The sequence below is a fragment of the Acinonyx jubatus genome, chromosome B3, assembly GCF_027475565.1.
Source record: "Acinonyx jubatus isolate Ajub_Pintada_27869175 chromosome B3, VMU_Ajub_asm_v1.0, whole genome shotgun sequence".
Taxonomy (NCBI): domain Eukaryota; kingdom Metazoa; phylum Chordata; class Mammalia; order Carnivora; family Felidae; genus Acinonyx; species Acinonyx jubatus.
In genome coordinates this window covers 40331167-40344870 of record NC_069386.1, presented here as the reverse complement: position 1 = coordinate 40344870, position 13704 = coordinate 40331167, and the positions used below count along the sequence as shown (strand labels likewise).

The window sequence follows — 13704 nt, the reverse complement described above, 5'->3', positions numbered from 1 at the left end:
TATTCTGTGGTACTAGAGGTTGGGAGACACAATCAAGCCCGTATCAGCAGTAGTGATAGGAATAGTGGCAGAGGTGGTGCAGGCATTATATGCTGTATCTGCACTGATCTGGGGGGATGGAAACCCTTAAGGAAGGATATAGAAGGCAGGTGCCCTACAGTCCAGAGGGCATGGTTCAGTGTGACCTTCTGAGGTACTGTCCACTCAACACCCCAACCTTGGGGGCTCCCCCGGACTCATAGGCACCTGAGCTAAAGAAAACCGGATGGGGATAGCCCTAAAAGAAGCCAAGCACCAGGTAAAACCAGAAGTTTAATAAAAATTTAAAAAAAAATTACAATACAGTGGGCTGCTTTAGAAGGTCAAATATGTTGGTCTGCCCAACAGGCTGATTCCATGTGGGTTCTGGGAGGTCACAAGATTGGTCCCTCACACCCTAAGATTCATTTCACTCACTTGTCTTGCTCCCATGGGGGAGGTCTCTGTCTTTCTGGTGTAATTTTTGACCAGGCTAGCTCTGAACTCCCTCATCCTGTGAGAAAAACCTGCCTGAGTCTGACCTTTCCCCGTGATGATGACGTTCATTTGCATCATTTTCTCAAATCCACACCTCAGCCCAGGTTCTGAGGTCGGCAGACAGGCGAAAGCCATTTTCTGGAGAATAAGAGCTTTGGGAATGCCGGAGCCTCCTTCATAGGAGACAGCCACCGCTCCCAGGGGCTCCCGGCTCCCCTGGAAATTCTTCTGAGCCCTGCAGGCCCATCTGTCTTGCAAAGTCTTCAGGGACGCAGAATGCCTAGGTGCTGGTGACAAGCGGAGACCCGGAGTCTGCAAGGAGAGAGCCGGGCCAGCTAGGAGGTACTGCTTCTCCTCCGAGGGTGGAGAGCTTTCCTCTTGGCAATGTCCTCCTCTGTGTCACTTTCACAATTCCTCTGGGAAAAAGAGAAGCCCAGGGCAAGAGCGTCACAAGAGGCCAGGGATGGAGTTGTGCTGGGCAGCCTGGGCCTATGCACCTGGGCTAGGGGCCTGCAAGCCAGGGAAGTGGATGTTGAGGCGAAGGCTGTTACTCTGTCCAGAGTCTGGGGGGTGGATTGGGTGGGGGTGGGGAGGGACCTGGAAACGGGGCCAGACCACTGCCTTGAGGCCTCCATCCCAGGAGGAAGGAAAGCAGGTAGTGCTTCTAGGGGAAACCAGGCACCAAGAGAAGCCAAATCATCATCATAATAATGAAAATGGTATCTGATGTTCTCTGTAGCTGTCACATAATCAAGCCCACTTGGATACATGCTCTGTGGGTTGAGTGGCCTCCTGAACTCAGCCTGGAGAGAACGGGAAGCAGGGATGAGCCACAGGGACCTCCCCGAGCTCTGATGGCCACTGTTCCACACCCCCTCTGCTCTGACTGGCTTAGGCCGCACCTTTGGCAAGCCTTGCCAGGGACAGGGCCTCTGTGCTCCATCTTTATGAAAGAGGAAAAGAGTAAAGTGCATTCCATGGCTAAACCAGAGTCAAGGCAGCCACCCTGGAGGTCATTACTTTTTCATTCAGTCATTCATTCATTCATTCATTCAGTCACATCTGTTGTCAGATGTTCAAATTTAAGGCTCCCTGAAAAAAAGGACCTACTAATTATTGTTGTTGTTGTTATTATTATTATATTTAAAGGAAATTCCCTTTTGGAAAACTGTAGAATAGATGTCTGGGACCCAAGCCTTCCTTCTCCACCTGTAGAACGAGCTATTGAACTGATGATGCTGAGTGTTTGCATAAAAAGAGGACTGTTCTTAAGTATTTGCACAAGGACAAAAATTAAGAAAGAAATACAAATTCTTTCTAATTATCCTCTAGTCCTCTCTCTCCATGGCCTGAATTTTCAGAGCAACTCCTGTGCCATGTTCCTTCCCAGAGCCTTCTCTCCTTCCCCTGGCATAAGCCAGTTGGAAATCCAAGGTCAAGATCAACTTAAGCCAAATCCATCCTGGACCAAGCCTGGCTAGAACAATAAAAATAACTCAAGCTCTGCTGAATAGCAACTTTGTAGCATGAGTCAGAGCCAAACAATGAAAAAGTAAGCTGGGGGAAAGTCTGCCTGTCATTCGCAGGGATTTTCAGAGGGACAGTCCAGTCCCTTTGAATGGCAGATGAGGAAAGCAGTTAGAGAAGGGACATGTCTTGGCCAAAGCCATACAGTTGTTTTGGGCCTCTGGAGCCATAAATCCTTAAAGCAAGAGCAAGAATCAACAAGAGCTTAGGCTGAAGAAAGAGGATCCCCTCCTGGGGGTGGGGGGAGAGAGTCACCGTGCCAGGTCCTGGGATGCAGCCCGAGTGCGAGCGTGGTATGTCCTGAGGCTGCTCAGCGTTGGCTGCCCACCCATCTCAGGCAGCCGCTCTTCCTGAACAGGAGTCGCTTCTGTCCTGACCTGTGCCATCCCAGACATCTCTGGGGCCTCACCACATTTGACGAGTACTGGGGAACATCTGTCCAGAGCACCTCTATTGTCTAAATACTAACACTGCCTTCTGAGGCACTGGCACTGCACTTTAAAGTCTACAGGGAGATTTTACACAAGAATCACTGCTAATCCATATTAAGCACATATAATGCCAGGCTCTAAGAATATGTCATCATTCAATCCTTGTGACGACTCTATGAGGTAGGAACTGTTGTTAACCCCATTTTGCAAGTGACAGCATTTCAGCACAGAGAGGTTAAGTATTTTCCTCAAGGTCACACAGCTAGTAAGTGGCAGATGTGAATCCTGAAAGTCTGGTTCCAGAAGCCACGCTCTTGACCAATATAAGTTCCTCATTTTAGATGTACACAAAACAGTAGCAAGCTAGTCAAATATCATCTAAATATTATTATTATTATTATTATTATTATTATTATTGGCAATCTAAAGCAAAACAGAAATGGAAAAATTGAAAAATGAATATTAAGCTCCCATTCTACAGCAGATCTTTGGATTGCCAGGTATAAATTGTGGATTGACTGTGGTGATTTTATTATTCAGAGTCCTCAAGGCTCCAACAGGCTACAAGTCCTCAGGGGGAGACTAGGGCAGTGAAATGGCAGCAGCAGTACCTTTGAAGGTGAACCAGGAAAGGATGCAAGATCCTCCAGGAGCTCATGCTGCCCATCGGAGGCCCCCCACCCAGCACCACCCCAGCGGTGTCCCGGAATATGCAGCCTCTGCCCATCACACACGCAGAGGACAGGATGAGCAGAACTGGTGGGAAACAGTTAGGGCCCACCTGCTCCCTCCCATCCCCAAGCTGCAGGTCACCCCAGAATTCTACCCAACAAGACAACACTGCATTTACCTACCAGGTCCTCATCCGGCCTCAGGTGCACCTTCTTCATCAGGGAGCGGGTGAGGTGGTTACACAAGGAGACGATGCTGAAGGAGAGCTAAGGGAGACAGAAAAGGAACTGCCTGGTGAGAATGTGCACAGGGACCCTGGAGGGAACCAGGAACCCACTGGTGCCCCCTGCCCCCCACCCCTGAACCCTGACACACCTTCCATCGCCTGCGGACATACTGCTTCTTGAAATTCTCCAGGTTGACCACAGACTCCCTGCGGACCAGGGCTTGCTGGTTGTCCACCGGCTGGGAGACAAAGCAGAGCATGGTGGCTGACACAGGGCTTGGGTCGGCAGCCACCCCCTTCTCCACACCCCCGACCACATGCCATCGTTAGCCTGACTTTGGCACCTCCTCATTGGGCAGGGCATGCACAGGGACAACACACTCAGGGCAAGGGTTACAGATGTCTCAGCTGTTCAGGAGACGGCCCTGGTGCCCCTGAGCTATTATTACCGCAGCCGGATACACACTCTGGCTGGGCTGGAGAATCGGCCCCCCAGAGGGGAAGAATGAGAGGCAGGGCCTTCAGTCACAGCTCACTTTAGGGAAGGGTCATTGGGCAGCAGTCTAGGATGCCCACTGTGCACTGGGCTGGTTCTGGGCTTAGCAAAAGAGATGCTTTGTTGGCAAACAGAAGCTTAATACCCCATTCAAAAGTACATTGAAAGGGGTCGCCTGGGTTGCCCCGTCAGTTGAGTGTCCGACTTCGGCTCAGGTCATGATCGCACAGTTCATGAGTTTGAGCCTCACATTGGGCTCGCTGCTGTCAGCACAGAGCCCGCTTCAGACCCTCTGTCCCCACTTCTCTTCTTTACCCCTCCCCCGTTTGTGCTCTCTTTCTCTCAAAAATAAATAAACATTTTAAAACAAACAACAACAAAAAAAGTAAATTGAAGGAAATAGGGGCTTCGGTGGAGGTTGAGAGGAGATGGGATATATCATTGCCTTTCACAGCTTGGCAGTCAAAGCTCAGCTTAAATCCTGGCTTCTCCAACAAGCCTGACATGGCTTCTCTGAGCCTCGGTTTTCTCATCTGTTTTATGGGGATAACATAATTGACATAAAAAACTGGACATATTTAAGCAAACAATTCGATGACTCCATTCCCTCTTGAATTCCTCTCTTTCTGTAAAACAGGCTTTCCTAGATCCAGAGATGGGTTTCAGAGGTCCTATGAACCTCCTGAAATGCTCTGCAAATTTTAGCATGTAAAGTTATACATGAATGTTCAGAGCAGCATTATTCATAAAAGCCAAAAAATGGAAACAGCTGAAATGTGCATCACCTGATAAGTGGATAGACAAAATGGAATATATCCATACAATGGAATATAATTCAGAAATATTGTTCATAAAAAAGAATGAAGTACAGTTGACCTTGAACAATGCAGGGTCAGGACACTGAATTCCCATGCAGTCAAAAATCCACAATATAACTTTTAACTCCTCCACAACTTAATTACTAATAGCCTCCTGTTGGCTGGAAACCTCACCGATAACATAAACAGCAGACTGACAAATATTTTGTATGTTCTATATTTCACATGCTGTATTCTCACAAAAAAAGTAAGCTAGAGAAAAGAAAGTATTATTAAGAAAATTGTAAGGATGAGAAAATACATTTACAGTGCTATACTGTATTCATAAAAAATATCCACATGAACGTGGACCCTCATAGTTCAAACCTGGGTCGTTCGAGCGTCCACTGTCCTGACACATGCTACAACGTGGATGAACCTTGAAGACATTATGTTGAGTGAAAGGGGCCAGGCACAAGAGGCCACACACTGTAGGATTCTATTTACATAAAATGCCCAGAATAGGCAAATCGATAGAGACAGAAATTAGATTAGTAGTTGCCGGGGCTGGAGAGAGGGGAGGGTGGGAGAGGCCTCTGAGAGGGTATGAGGTTTCTTTTTGGAGTGACAAATTGTCTTGGGGTTAGAGGGTGATGATTATTGCATAACCTTGTGAAGATACTAAAGACTACTGACTTGCATACTTTTATTTTATTTATTTATTTTTTTCTTGGTGTCTGTGACTGAATTTATCCCTGAGGCCCAGCACAGAAGATCAGGGTCCATGAGCCGCCGTGTTTCTGTGGCAGCCTTTTGGGCCGGCACCTGCCACGGACGGGCGGGCCCTGAATTTGACACGGCTGCTTGACTTGCATACTTTTAAATGATGAATTTTATGGTATGTGAATTATATCTTAATAAATATTTCACTTGAATGCATGTGTACAGATATACGTTTCTTCTGAGGAGAGCTGACAGATTTCATCCATTCTCAAAAGAATTCTGTGGTCTCAACAAATGAACTGCCCAGGATGATACGTGTGGTCCCATCCAGCTCAATTTTTCTCTCTGCTCCGACAGCCTCCTCACAGCCATGCCTCATTTGCCGCGCCCCCCTCCCCCCCATTGAATGCTGAGTGACATAGCTCACGGACTCCTGAGTGCTGGTCTTGTCTCCCATCCACACTGGGAGCTCTCCTCCATTTTTGTTTATTTTCCATCATGGCGCTCGGCACCTGGGAAGCCAGTGCATACAGCTGGCCCACACCACTCGGGACTTACAATCTTCTGGCAGAAGCCATTTTCCATGTTCACCCAACCCCCATGCTCCTGCAAGTCCTCCGTGTGTTCCAAAGCCCAGTCCAAACGTGACCTCCTCCAAGACAACTTCCAAAAAGCAATGTCTCTCTCCCTGCCATGACAGAAACACATGTGGGCTCCCTCAATATTTCTCACTGACTTTGGCCAGCTCTGCGGTGGGGTTGTCTCACTAATGAAAAACAACTTGAAGGCACAGAAAGAATTTTCTTCATGGTTTTGTCAATGTCCTCTGGCCCATCTCCTCCCCACCCAGAGCATACACCAGTGGGTGCTTAACAGTTGTATAGCTAAATTGTTTCCCCGAGTTGCTGAAGAGACACTGGAATGAGATCCTAGGACCTGGGACCTGCTTTCTCCTGCCCCTGAGAGGCCCCGGGCACCTGGATCAGCAGCCATGACACCACGACTCCCCACAACTCCGCCTGGGAGCCAGCAGACTTCTGTTGGGGTCAGGGAGGAAAATGCGTACAACAACCCTGACGTGGAGCGGGGGACGAGAAAGCCAGGGGCTGTTCACCCTCCCAAACTAAAACACTCTTTGTGCCAAAGAGTGAAAGAGAATGGGAGGAGGGGACAAGTAAGACAGAGAAAAAGACGAGGGTACTGAGGGGACCATCAGGCCAAGGTCTCGCAGCTCTTTCCTTAACTGCCTCTCACTTCCTCTGCCGCACCTGCAAGCCTAGCCCTGGGTCTAGGTCTCACCTGAGGGGAGATGCAAAAGAGGGCAGAGCCTGACTTTTCTGGTATCAAAGCCTTCCAGCAGCTTCCCGGCACTCTTGATGGAACCCAACAAGCTCATCCAGACCCCCGAGGACTGTACCATCTGGGTTTTTCTCCAACCGACTTCCTCCCTATCTCCTTTCTGTTGCTGTGTCTCCCATCGCACAGTCTGCTTACTGGCCCCGGAGCCCCAAATCTCACGGTCTTTGCCCTTGCTCCTTCATATATTCACTTGGTCACTTTGTTCAGGTCTTTGCTCAAATGTCACCTCCACAGGGAGGCCTCCCTTGACCATCCTATATAAAATAGCATCCCAACTGCCCCCACACAACTCACTGTGCCTGCGCCCTATTTCTTCATAGCACTTGTCGCTACCTGATATTTGATTCTGTATTTGTTTGTTCTGTTTTTTTTTTTTTAACTTTTTACTGCTCATTTATTTTCAAGGGAGACAGAGAAAATGAGCGGGGGAGGGACAGAGAGAGAGGGAGACACAGAATCTGAAGCAAGTTCCAGGCTCTGAGCTGTCAGCACAGAGTCCGATGCAGGGTTCGAACTCACGAACCATGAGATCAGCACCTGAGCCGAAGTCAGACGCTTAACTGACTGAGCCACCCAGGTGCCCCTGTTCTGTGTTAATCTCCCTCTCCTGCACCTCCCAGCAACTAGTATCTCCTTTCCAGGGTGATTTCCTGCCTTCCCAACTCACAGAACATTTATACCTCTAAATTCACCATTGTCTGTGATTCACTTTTGAGCCTAACCCTTGCAGGGGACACTTGCACTTTGCTTGGAGTTTGATGAGGTGGGATCGGTAGACTCTAGAAGAGTACGGACCTCTTTTTATCCACTTACTGATTAACACTCTTGCAGAAGAGAGACGCCTGAACCCCGTGGGCGGAAAGTCAACATGCAGTTAGAGGAATCCCATTAATAAGAATCCTACCTTCTAACTAGTCCAGCAGTGGAGCAACGAGGCCCAACTAAAATATGAGGGGGGATCATTCCCAGAGGCCATTAAGGGGAAGTGATGCAATTACCTCTAGGGCTCTATGTGCTACACAAAGCAGCATGAACTCTGAGAAGGAGGCCACCCAGGCTATAAATCCATCAGGCTGGCCTTTCCTAATCAATGGGCCTCTTTGGTTGCTAAGAGGCTCAAGCAAATGCTGATACCATCTAATCCTTGAAAGTCAGAGACATAAATTCTGCAGTGAAATCTGTTCCCAGAAGGAAAGTGGCAGCAACACCATTGATTAAATTAGGGGTGTCAGTAGGGTGGGACTGGGTTCTGCCTCCTCCTGGCCCGGCCCTCTCTGCAAACAGACAGTGCCCACCTTCTAAGCCTGTTGTCCTTTGGGCAGAGAGTATGGGCGATTCTGACCAGGCTCCTAGGAGCATGTTTAGTCTCTCAGAAAAATGTTGGGAAGCGAGTCAAGAAGACAGAACACCGACTGAGTCAGGTTTTGTTTACGGAGATGCAAACGGCTTTGAAACAGTACGAGGGGTGTGCCAGGTCAACACCCACGTCCACAGAGCAGGGAGATGGAACAACAGCCATTCCCCTGGGCATAAAAAAGGAAGCCTGGCTTTACAGAAGAGGCACTCCAGCTTTTCTCTCAATACCAGGCCTCCTCTAGAAAACTGCAAACAGATCGCCACTTCTCAAACCTCCAACTGTGCCATTTCTCCAGCCCCGTCCTCCACTGGAAGCCAGGGACACCTGAGTACCCACACCCCTCTGCCACCTCAGTCTGCCACTCTGCCTCCCCCACCAATCTCCCTTAATGGAGTCTTTCCATAGTTTGCATCTCCAACTTCCCCTTTTGCTGGCTAGAGCCTGGGCCCTGCTGGCCTCACTTCCCAGTTTTCCCAGGAAAGGAACATGTGAGGCTGAAGGGGGCCTGAGTGTCAAGTTCCTTATATATGGGTGGGGAGAGCTATAGAAAGGCTGTGTCCCTGCCAGTTGTTTTATACCTTGAAGAAGCCAATGGAAACACGTGGAAATGCCCTTTTCCTTGCCCGGCCTGGTCTCACTTTTCTTAGTTAGGTCTCAGCCCTTAGGTCCTCTTTCCAGGACCTTCAGTTTTTTCTTTTCTTTTCTTTTCTTTTCTTTTCTTTTCTTTTCTTTTCTTTTCTTTTCTTTTCTTTTCTTTTCTTTTCTTTTCTTTTCTTTTCTTTTCTTTTCTTTTCTTTTCTTTCTTTCTTTCTTTCTTTCTTTCTTTCTTTCTTTCTTCCTTTCTTTTAACGTTTATTTACTTTTGAGAGACAGAGAGACAGAGCATAAGCAGGGAAGGGGCAGAGAGAGAGGGAGACAGAATCCAAAGCAGACTCCAGGCTCCAAAGCTGTCAGCACAGAGCCCAGTATAGGGCTCGAAACCACAAACTATGAAATCATAATCTGAGCCGAGTGCTTAACCAACTGAGCCACCCAGGTGCCCCAGGACCTTCAGTTTTCTGAGACATTTTTTGTCCCCAGGAAAAGCTTCAAAAGTTCTCCCTCCTGGACGGTTACAGGAGACAGGAGACCTGAGAGATGTAACCACCAAATAAATGCCAAGTGTGGACTATGTTTAGATCGTGATTTGAACAAACTACAACAGGACATCCTTGTGAAAAGTGGGGACGTGGGAGTATGGAATGTGTATCCACATGATATTAAGGAATTATTCTTGGTTTCTGTCAGGCTTGATAATGGCACAGAAGTAATATTAAAAAGAAAGTGCTTAGAAATTCATACTGAGGAATTTAAGTTAAGTAAGTCCAAAGTTTGCTTTAAAATACTCCGGAAAAAGCCGTGGTGCAGATGAATGGGAGAGGACTGGCCATGACTCGCTCACTGTCAAAGCTGTGTAACAGGCACAGGGAACTCACTGTAACATTCTGGATACTGATGAGAATCTCCCATAACAAAAAATTTGAAACAAAAACTTGCCCTCTGTTAAGTCTCTATAAATCTCCTCTTTACCTCCACTTAACAGTTCCTGGCTCCTGATCCCAATCTGTGCTCATGCTCATCCCCACCCCCACCCCCAAATTCTACGTGGCACCTTCTCCACAGGCTATGGCTTGGGAAGGAGATGTTGGAGGGGGGACCTTCCCTGAGAACGTTTCTGCCCCCTGATGCCCCTCTTACTCTTTCTCAGTCAGAATTCATCTCTCTCCCGTCTTCTGGAATACTAGGTACCTCTATTTCACCACTTCTCATGGCCTTTCCCATCTCCCAATTGGGGTCCCCAACTGTTCCAGACACTGAGTCTTTTATTCAGGGGCTGTCTTGTCCTTATCTGTCACCTCCCTTCAGAGCCAGAGCACAATCAGTGTTTGTTCAAATGAACTGGCCCCTTCTGCTCCTCAAATGTACCCACTGCTGGGTCTTCCTCTACAGAGCAAAGAATCTTTCCCACAACCCAAGAGTTTCACAGACAAAGGAGAAAAAGCCATTCAGTCCCACAGACATTTACAGAGGCTGGCAGTGGGGGTGGGTGCAGGGCACACAGCTACCTCCCACATAGGCCGACTGCTGCATGACGGAATGAGGTGGGAAGCCACCATCTTCATAATCACCTCTAGGGAAGGGTGGGTGATGTGAGGAGAGGACTCATGGGGGAGACTGGCTTCTCTTGTCATTATTACTCCGCCCCATCCCTTCTCTGCCAGCCTCCTACAGCTGCAGAATCACCTGTTACCACACCTTTTCCACCTTTCCTAACACAAAGCTGAGTTACCATGTGCCATGGGCATTCGGCTCAGAGCAGGGACAGGCTGCTGCCTTCCCAAAGTGCCGACTCTCCAGCTTCCTTGGGAACCCATGATCAGGAAGATGTCACACACTCAGCCTGCCCTCCCCAACAGCCCAGGGTGGCATTTGCACAGAGCACAGAGGCCAACCTCTCACTGCCTGGTAAATGAAAACTCCTCCTTTATGGCAGATGGGCCTAGCAGCAGCCCCCCCCCCCCAGGCCTTCCTCCCTCTAGGTCCCAGTGAAACATTCCCCTCTTGACACCCCCTCAGGCCACTGTCAGCCCACCCTACCCTTGACTCCACTGTTAAAATGCCAGCTGTGAACATGTGGTGGGGAGTCAGGTGGATTCTCTGACATTCCACAGGCCTCCTTGGGCTCCCCCTCAGTATCAGGTTCTGATGCCAAAGGGTGAGGAGAGTTGGACTGGCCAGGGGACAGAGGAAGGTCATGGTCTCCTCCTCCACCTTCCCTGAAAGACTTGGGAGCGCTTCTTAGTTTATTTTGATTTGTCTTTGGAAACTCTTAGTACAGAAAAGGGTCTGCTTATAAAACACCTAAATAATAAATAGTTAGTAATGACTAGATATGATCACAGAGAAGATGAGTCCACTACTGTGAGGAGAATCACTTATGGTTCTGGCTCCAGCTTTGGGGATGACCCGCTGGGTGACTTCAGGCAGGCTCTGTCCTGTCAAATGCTGTAAAGTGAAGGTGTCTGATGGTCCACTTCTCAGTACAAACAGTGAGTGACTCATGCCACGATTCTCAACTAACTACCTTCCCCTCTCTGTTTCCAGTCTCTCCAAATCAAATCATCCTCAACATCTTACTCCTTTAAGTGCATTTTATTTGGACTTTCACAAGAAAGTTTAACCTGAGTTATTCAATTGGGGGCTTCCTTTCCTGAGGAAATCTGGCTATATGAGGTCAAGGTCTACTGACATAGCCAAAGGGACCTTTAATATCTGCAGGGTCTTCATGTCAAACGAGTACATCACAACTCATGACAGGGCAAGTAAGTTCTTGGAGAGACTGTAGACAGGTCACTTATACCCAGTCTCCCAGGCAAGGCACAGGAAAAAGAGCTTTGCTATCTTCCATTGATCCCAAGATACACAGTTTTGGATCTCTGAAATCAGGACTTCTTTCCCATCAATGGCATTATGTCATTACTGTCAGTCTGAAACAAAGGCAGGTGTTTCAGAAGATGACCACACCGCTTCTGCCAGACATTGGGGGCCATTCAGCCTCAGACTGTATGACATTAGATTCTCTAATTGAAGTTCCTTTGGATCACACTGATTGTGCAAATTCAGAAAGCAAACCTGTGTGAATTCCACACGCATGGGGCCCCTCTTGTCAGGGGGGATTTTCCATCCCTCCATCTAGCATGAAGGGTGAAAGACTCAGGTTTCCTTGCCTTCCCTTTTTGCATGGTGGTTTTATTTCTCATTTACCCTCTCAGTGAGGGCGTCCCAGCTTTGAGGAGAGGGGAAGCGGTCTCCTCTTGCACTTGGCTTTGTTCTTTCTTATTTTTGGTATATAAAATAACAACTCATCTTATATTTGGTGGAAATACGGTCTCTTATATTTGATGAAAAAAGTTTCTGTAACCAATGTTATATACAATATTTGAAATGATCTGGCATAATAATGGAAAAGGAGGTAGGGTTCTGAAAAAATGGCTGCACGGGGTCAAAATCTCATGTCTCCTCCTAAACCACTTGCCATCTGTGCTGCTCTCTGGACATCCCCTCCCCCGCCCGGCACATCAGGCTGTTGACTAGCCCAGCACCCATCATGGTTCCCTATGACTCTTGGGATAAAGGCAGAGCTCTTTGATATGGCAAAGTACCAATGGTCGTGCATCCTCTCCAGTCACATCTACACCATATACACACCTTATCCTCTGCCATCCAGCTTTCTGTCCGTGCAATTTCAGCTGCCCATGCCCTCTCTACCACAGAGCCCTGGCATGACAGCTCTGTCAGGAACACTTCTTTCTCCCTGGTTTGCTTAGCTGACCTCAACTCCAGCATCACCACCTCAGGGAGGCCTTCCCTGACTAGATCAAACCCCCATAGCATGTTTGTGCAGCACTACATCCTTCTCTTTCATAGCGTGTATCCCACCTGCAGCCCTACATCGGTAGAATGTTCTTGTTTAATGCTGGAATCCTTTACCTGACTGTCAACTCAATGAAGGCAGGAAAGGAGCCTGTTTCCACTCAATAGTGTATCCCCTGTGCCAGGCTGAGTGCCTGGCAGGTGCTCAATAAACATTTGTCAATGGATATATGGATGAATCTGGGTGTCTCTGCCCTATAATTAAAGAGTAAACTCCCGGAGCCTGGGGCAGTTAGGGGAAGCAGAAAGAGCAACAGACATATCATCAGAAGGCCTCCACTTTTGCCACTACAGTGACCTTGGGCAAATCACATCCTCTCTGTTTCCTCAATTCCAAATTGGGAATAACACTTACCCTGCCTATCTGACAAGGGTGTTCTGTGAGTCTGTGTAGTAACTTTGAAATGATACAATCTGGTCCCTCACCCCCAAGCTTCTAGCACAGTGCTGGGCCCACACTCTGTCCATATGAGCTGGCTGATGTCCCTCCTTTAGGAAAAAGGAGAGGACATAATACAGTCCTCAAGAAGGTGTGCTTGAAGCCTGGAGTCAAGAAGGGACCACTGAGCCTGTGCTTTCCAGTCTTAAACGCTCTGGAATTTCTCAGCCCTTTCAGGGCTATGCCCTAGTACATAAGAAAAGGGATCTTCTTGTTGAGTCCTTTTTTGGCTTCATTTCTAACACAAGGCTGGGGCCCTCAGTCAGAAGGGGGAAAAGTGGAGAAGGGGGACATACTGCCCCTTCCATCCTGCTGAAAATCAGCCAGGGACAGGGCTGGATGGGAACAGAGAACTGCATCTTCTAGGACCTGTTTCTTGGGACAATCGTTTAAAGGTATGAGACATTCCACCTATACCTGTCAGAATACATGAAATAAATACATGAAGCTACTAACGTTTCCTCTGGAGCTGAACTGTAATGTTAAGGTGGATATTTATAGCAAAGTCTCACTATTTCTCCATATACCTCTTATGAGGGTCGGGCATCCTAGGTTTCTGTCTCATCTGCATCAACTAGCTGTGAAATACCTTGGGTAAGTCATTTTTCCTCTCAGAGTCAATTTCCTCATCAGTTACATGGAAATAATAGCAACAACAAGAATAATACCATCCACCTTTCTGCTCAAG

The 13704-nt window shown here is 48.0% G+C and overlaps 1 protein-coding gene and 1 non-coding gene across 9 annotated transcripts in view; both read right to left on the bottom strand.

The window, feature by feature from the left end:
- Positions 1 to 294: 294 nt before the first annotated feature.
- Positions 295 to 13704, bottom strand: part of DAPK2 (death associated protein kinase 2) — a 118956-nt gene continuing 105546 nt past the window's right edge. For 2 of the 8 annotated variants that reach the window (XM_053223900.1, XM_015085553.3), the window contains exons 10-12: positions 3522 to 3611; positions 3329 to 3412; positions 295 to 932 (exon numbers count right to left, since the gene is read on the bottom strand). In XM_053223900.1, coding sequence (XP_053079875.1) covers positions 852 to 932; positions 3329 to 3412; positions 3522 to 3611 — 255 coding nt within the window. In that variant the 3' untranslated portion in view covers positions 295 to 851. Of the gene's footprint in view, positions 933 to 3324; positions 3413 to 3521; positions 3612 to 13704 lie in introns of those variants that run through there. The other 6 variants (XM_027067479.2, XM_015085549.3, XM_053223901.1 and 3 more) reach the window with 5 other exon arrangements.
- On the bottom strand, positions 5397 to 5530 carry LOC113602106 (small nucleolar RNA SNORA5). Its single transcript, XR_003423482.1, has one exon. It is a non-coding gene; the product is annotated as a small nucleolar RNA SNORA5 (small nucleolar RNA).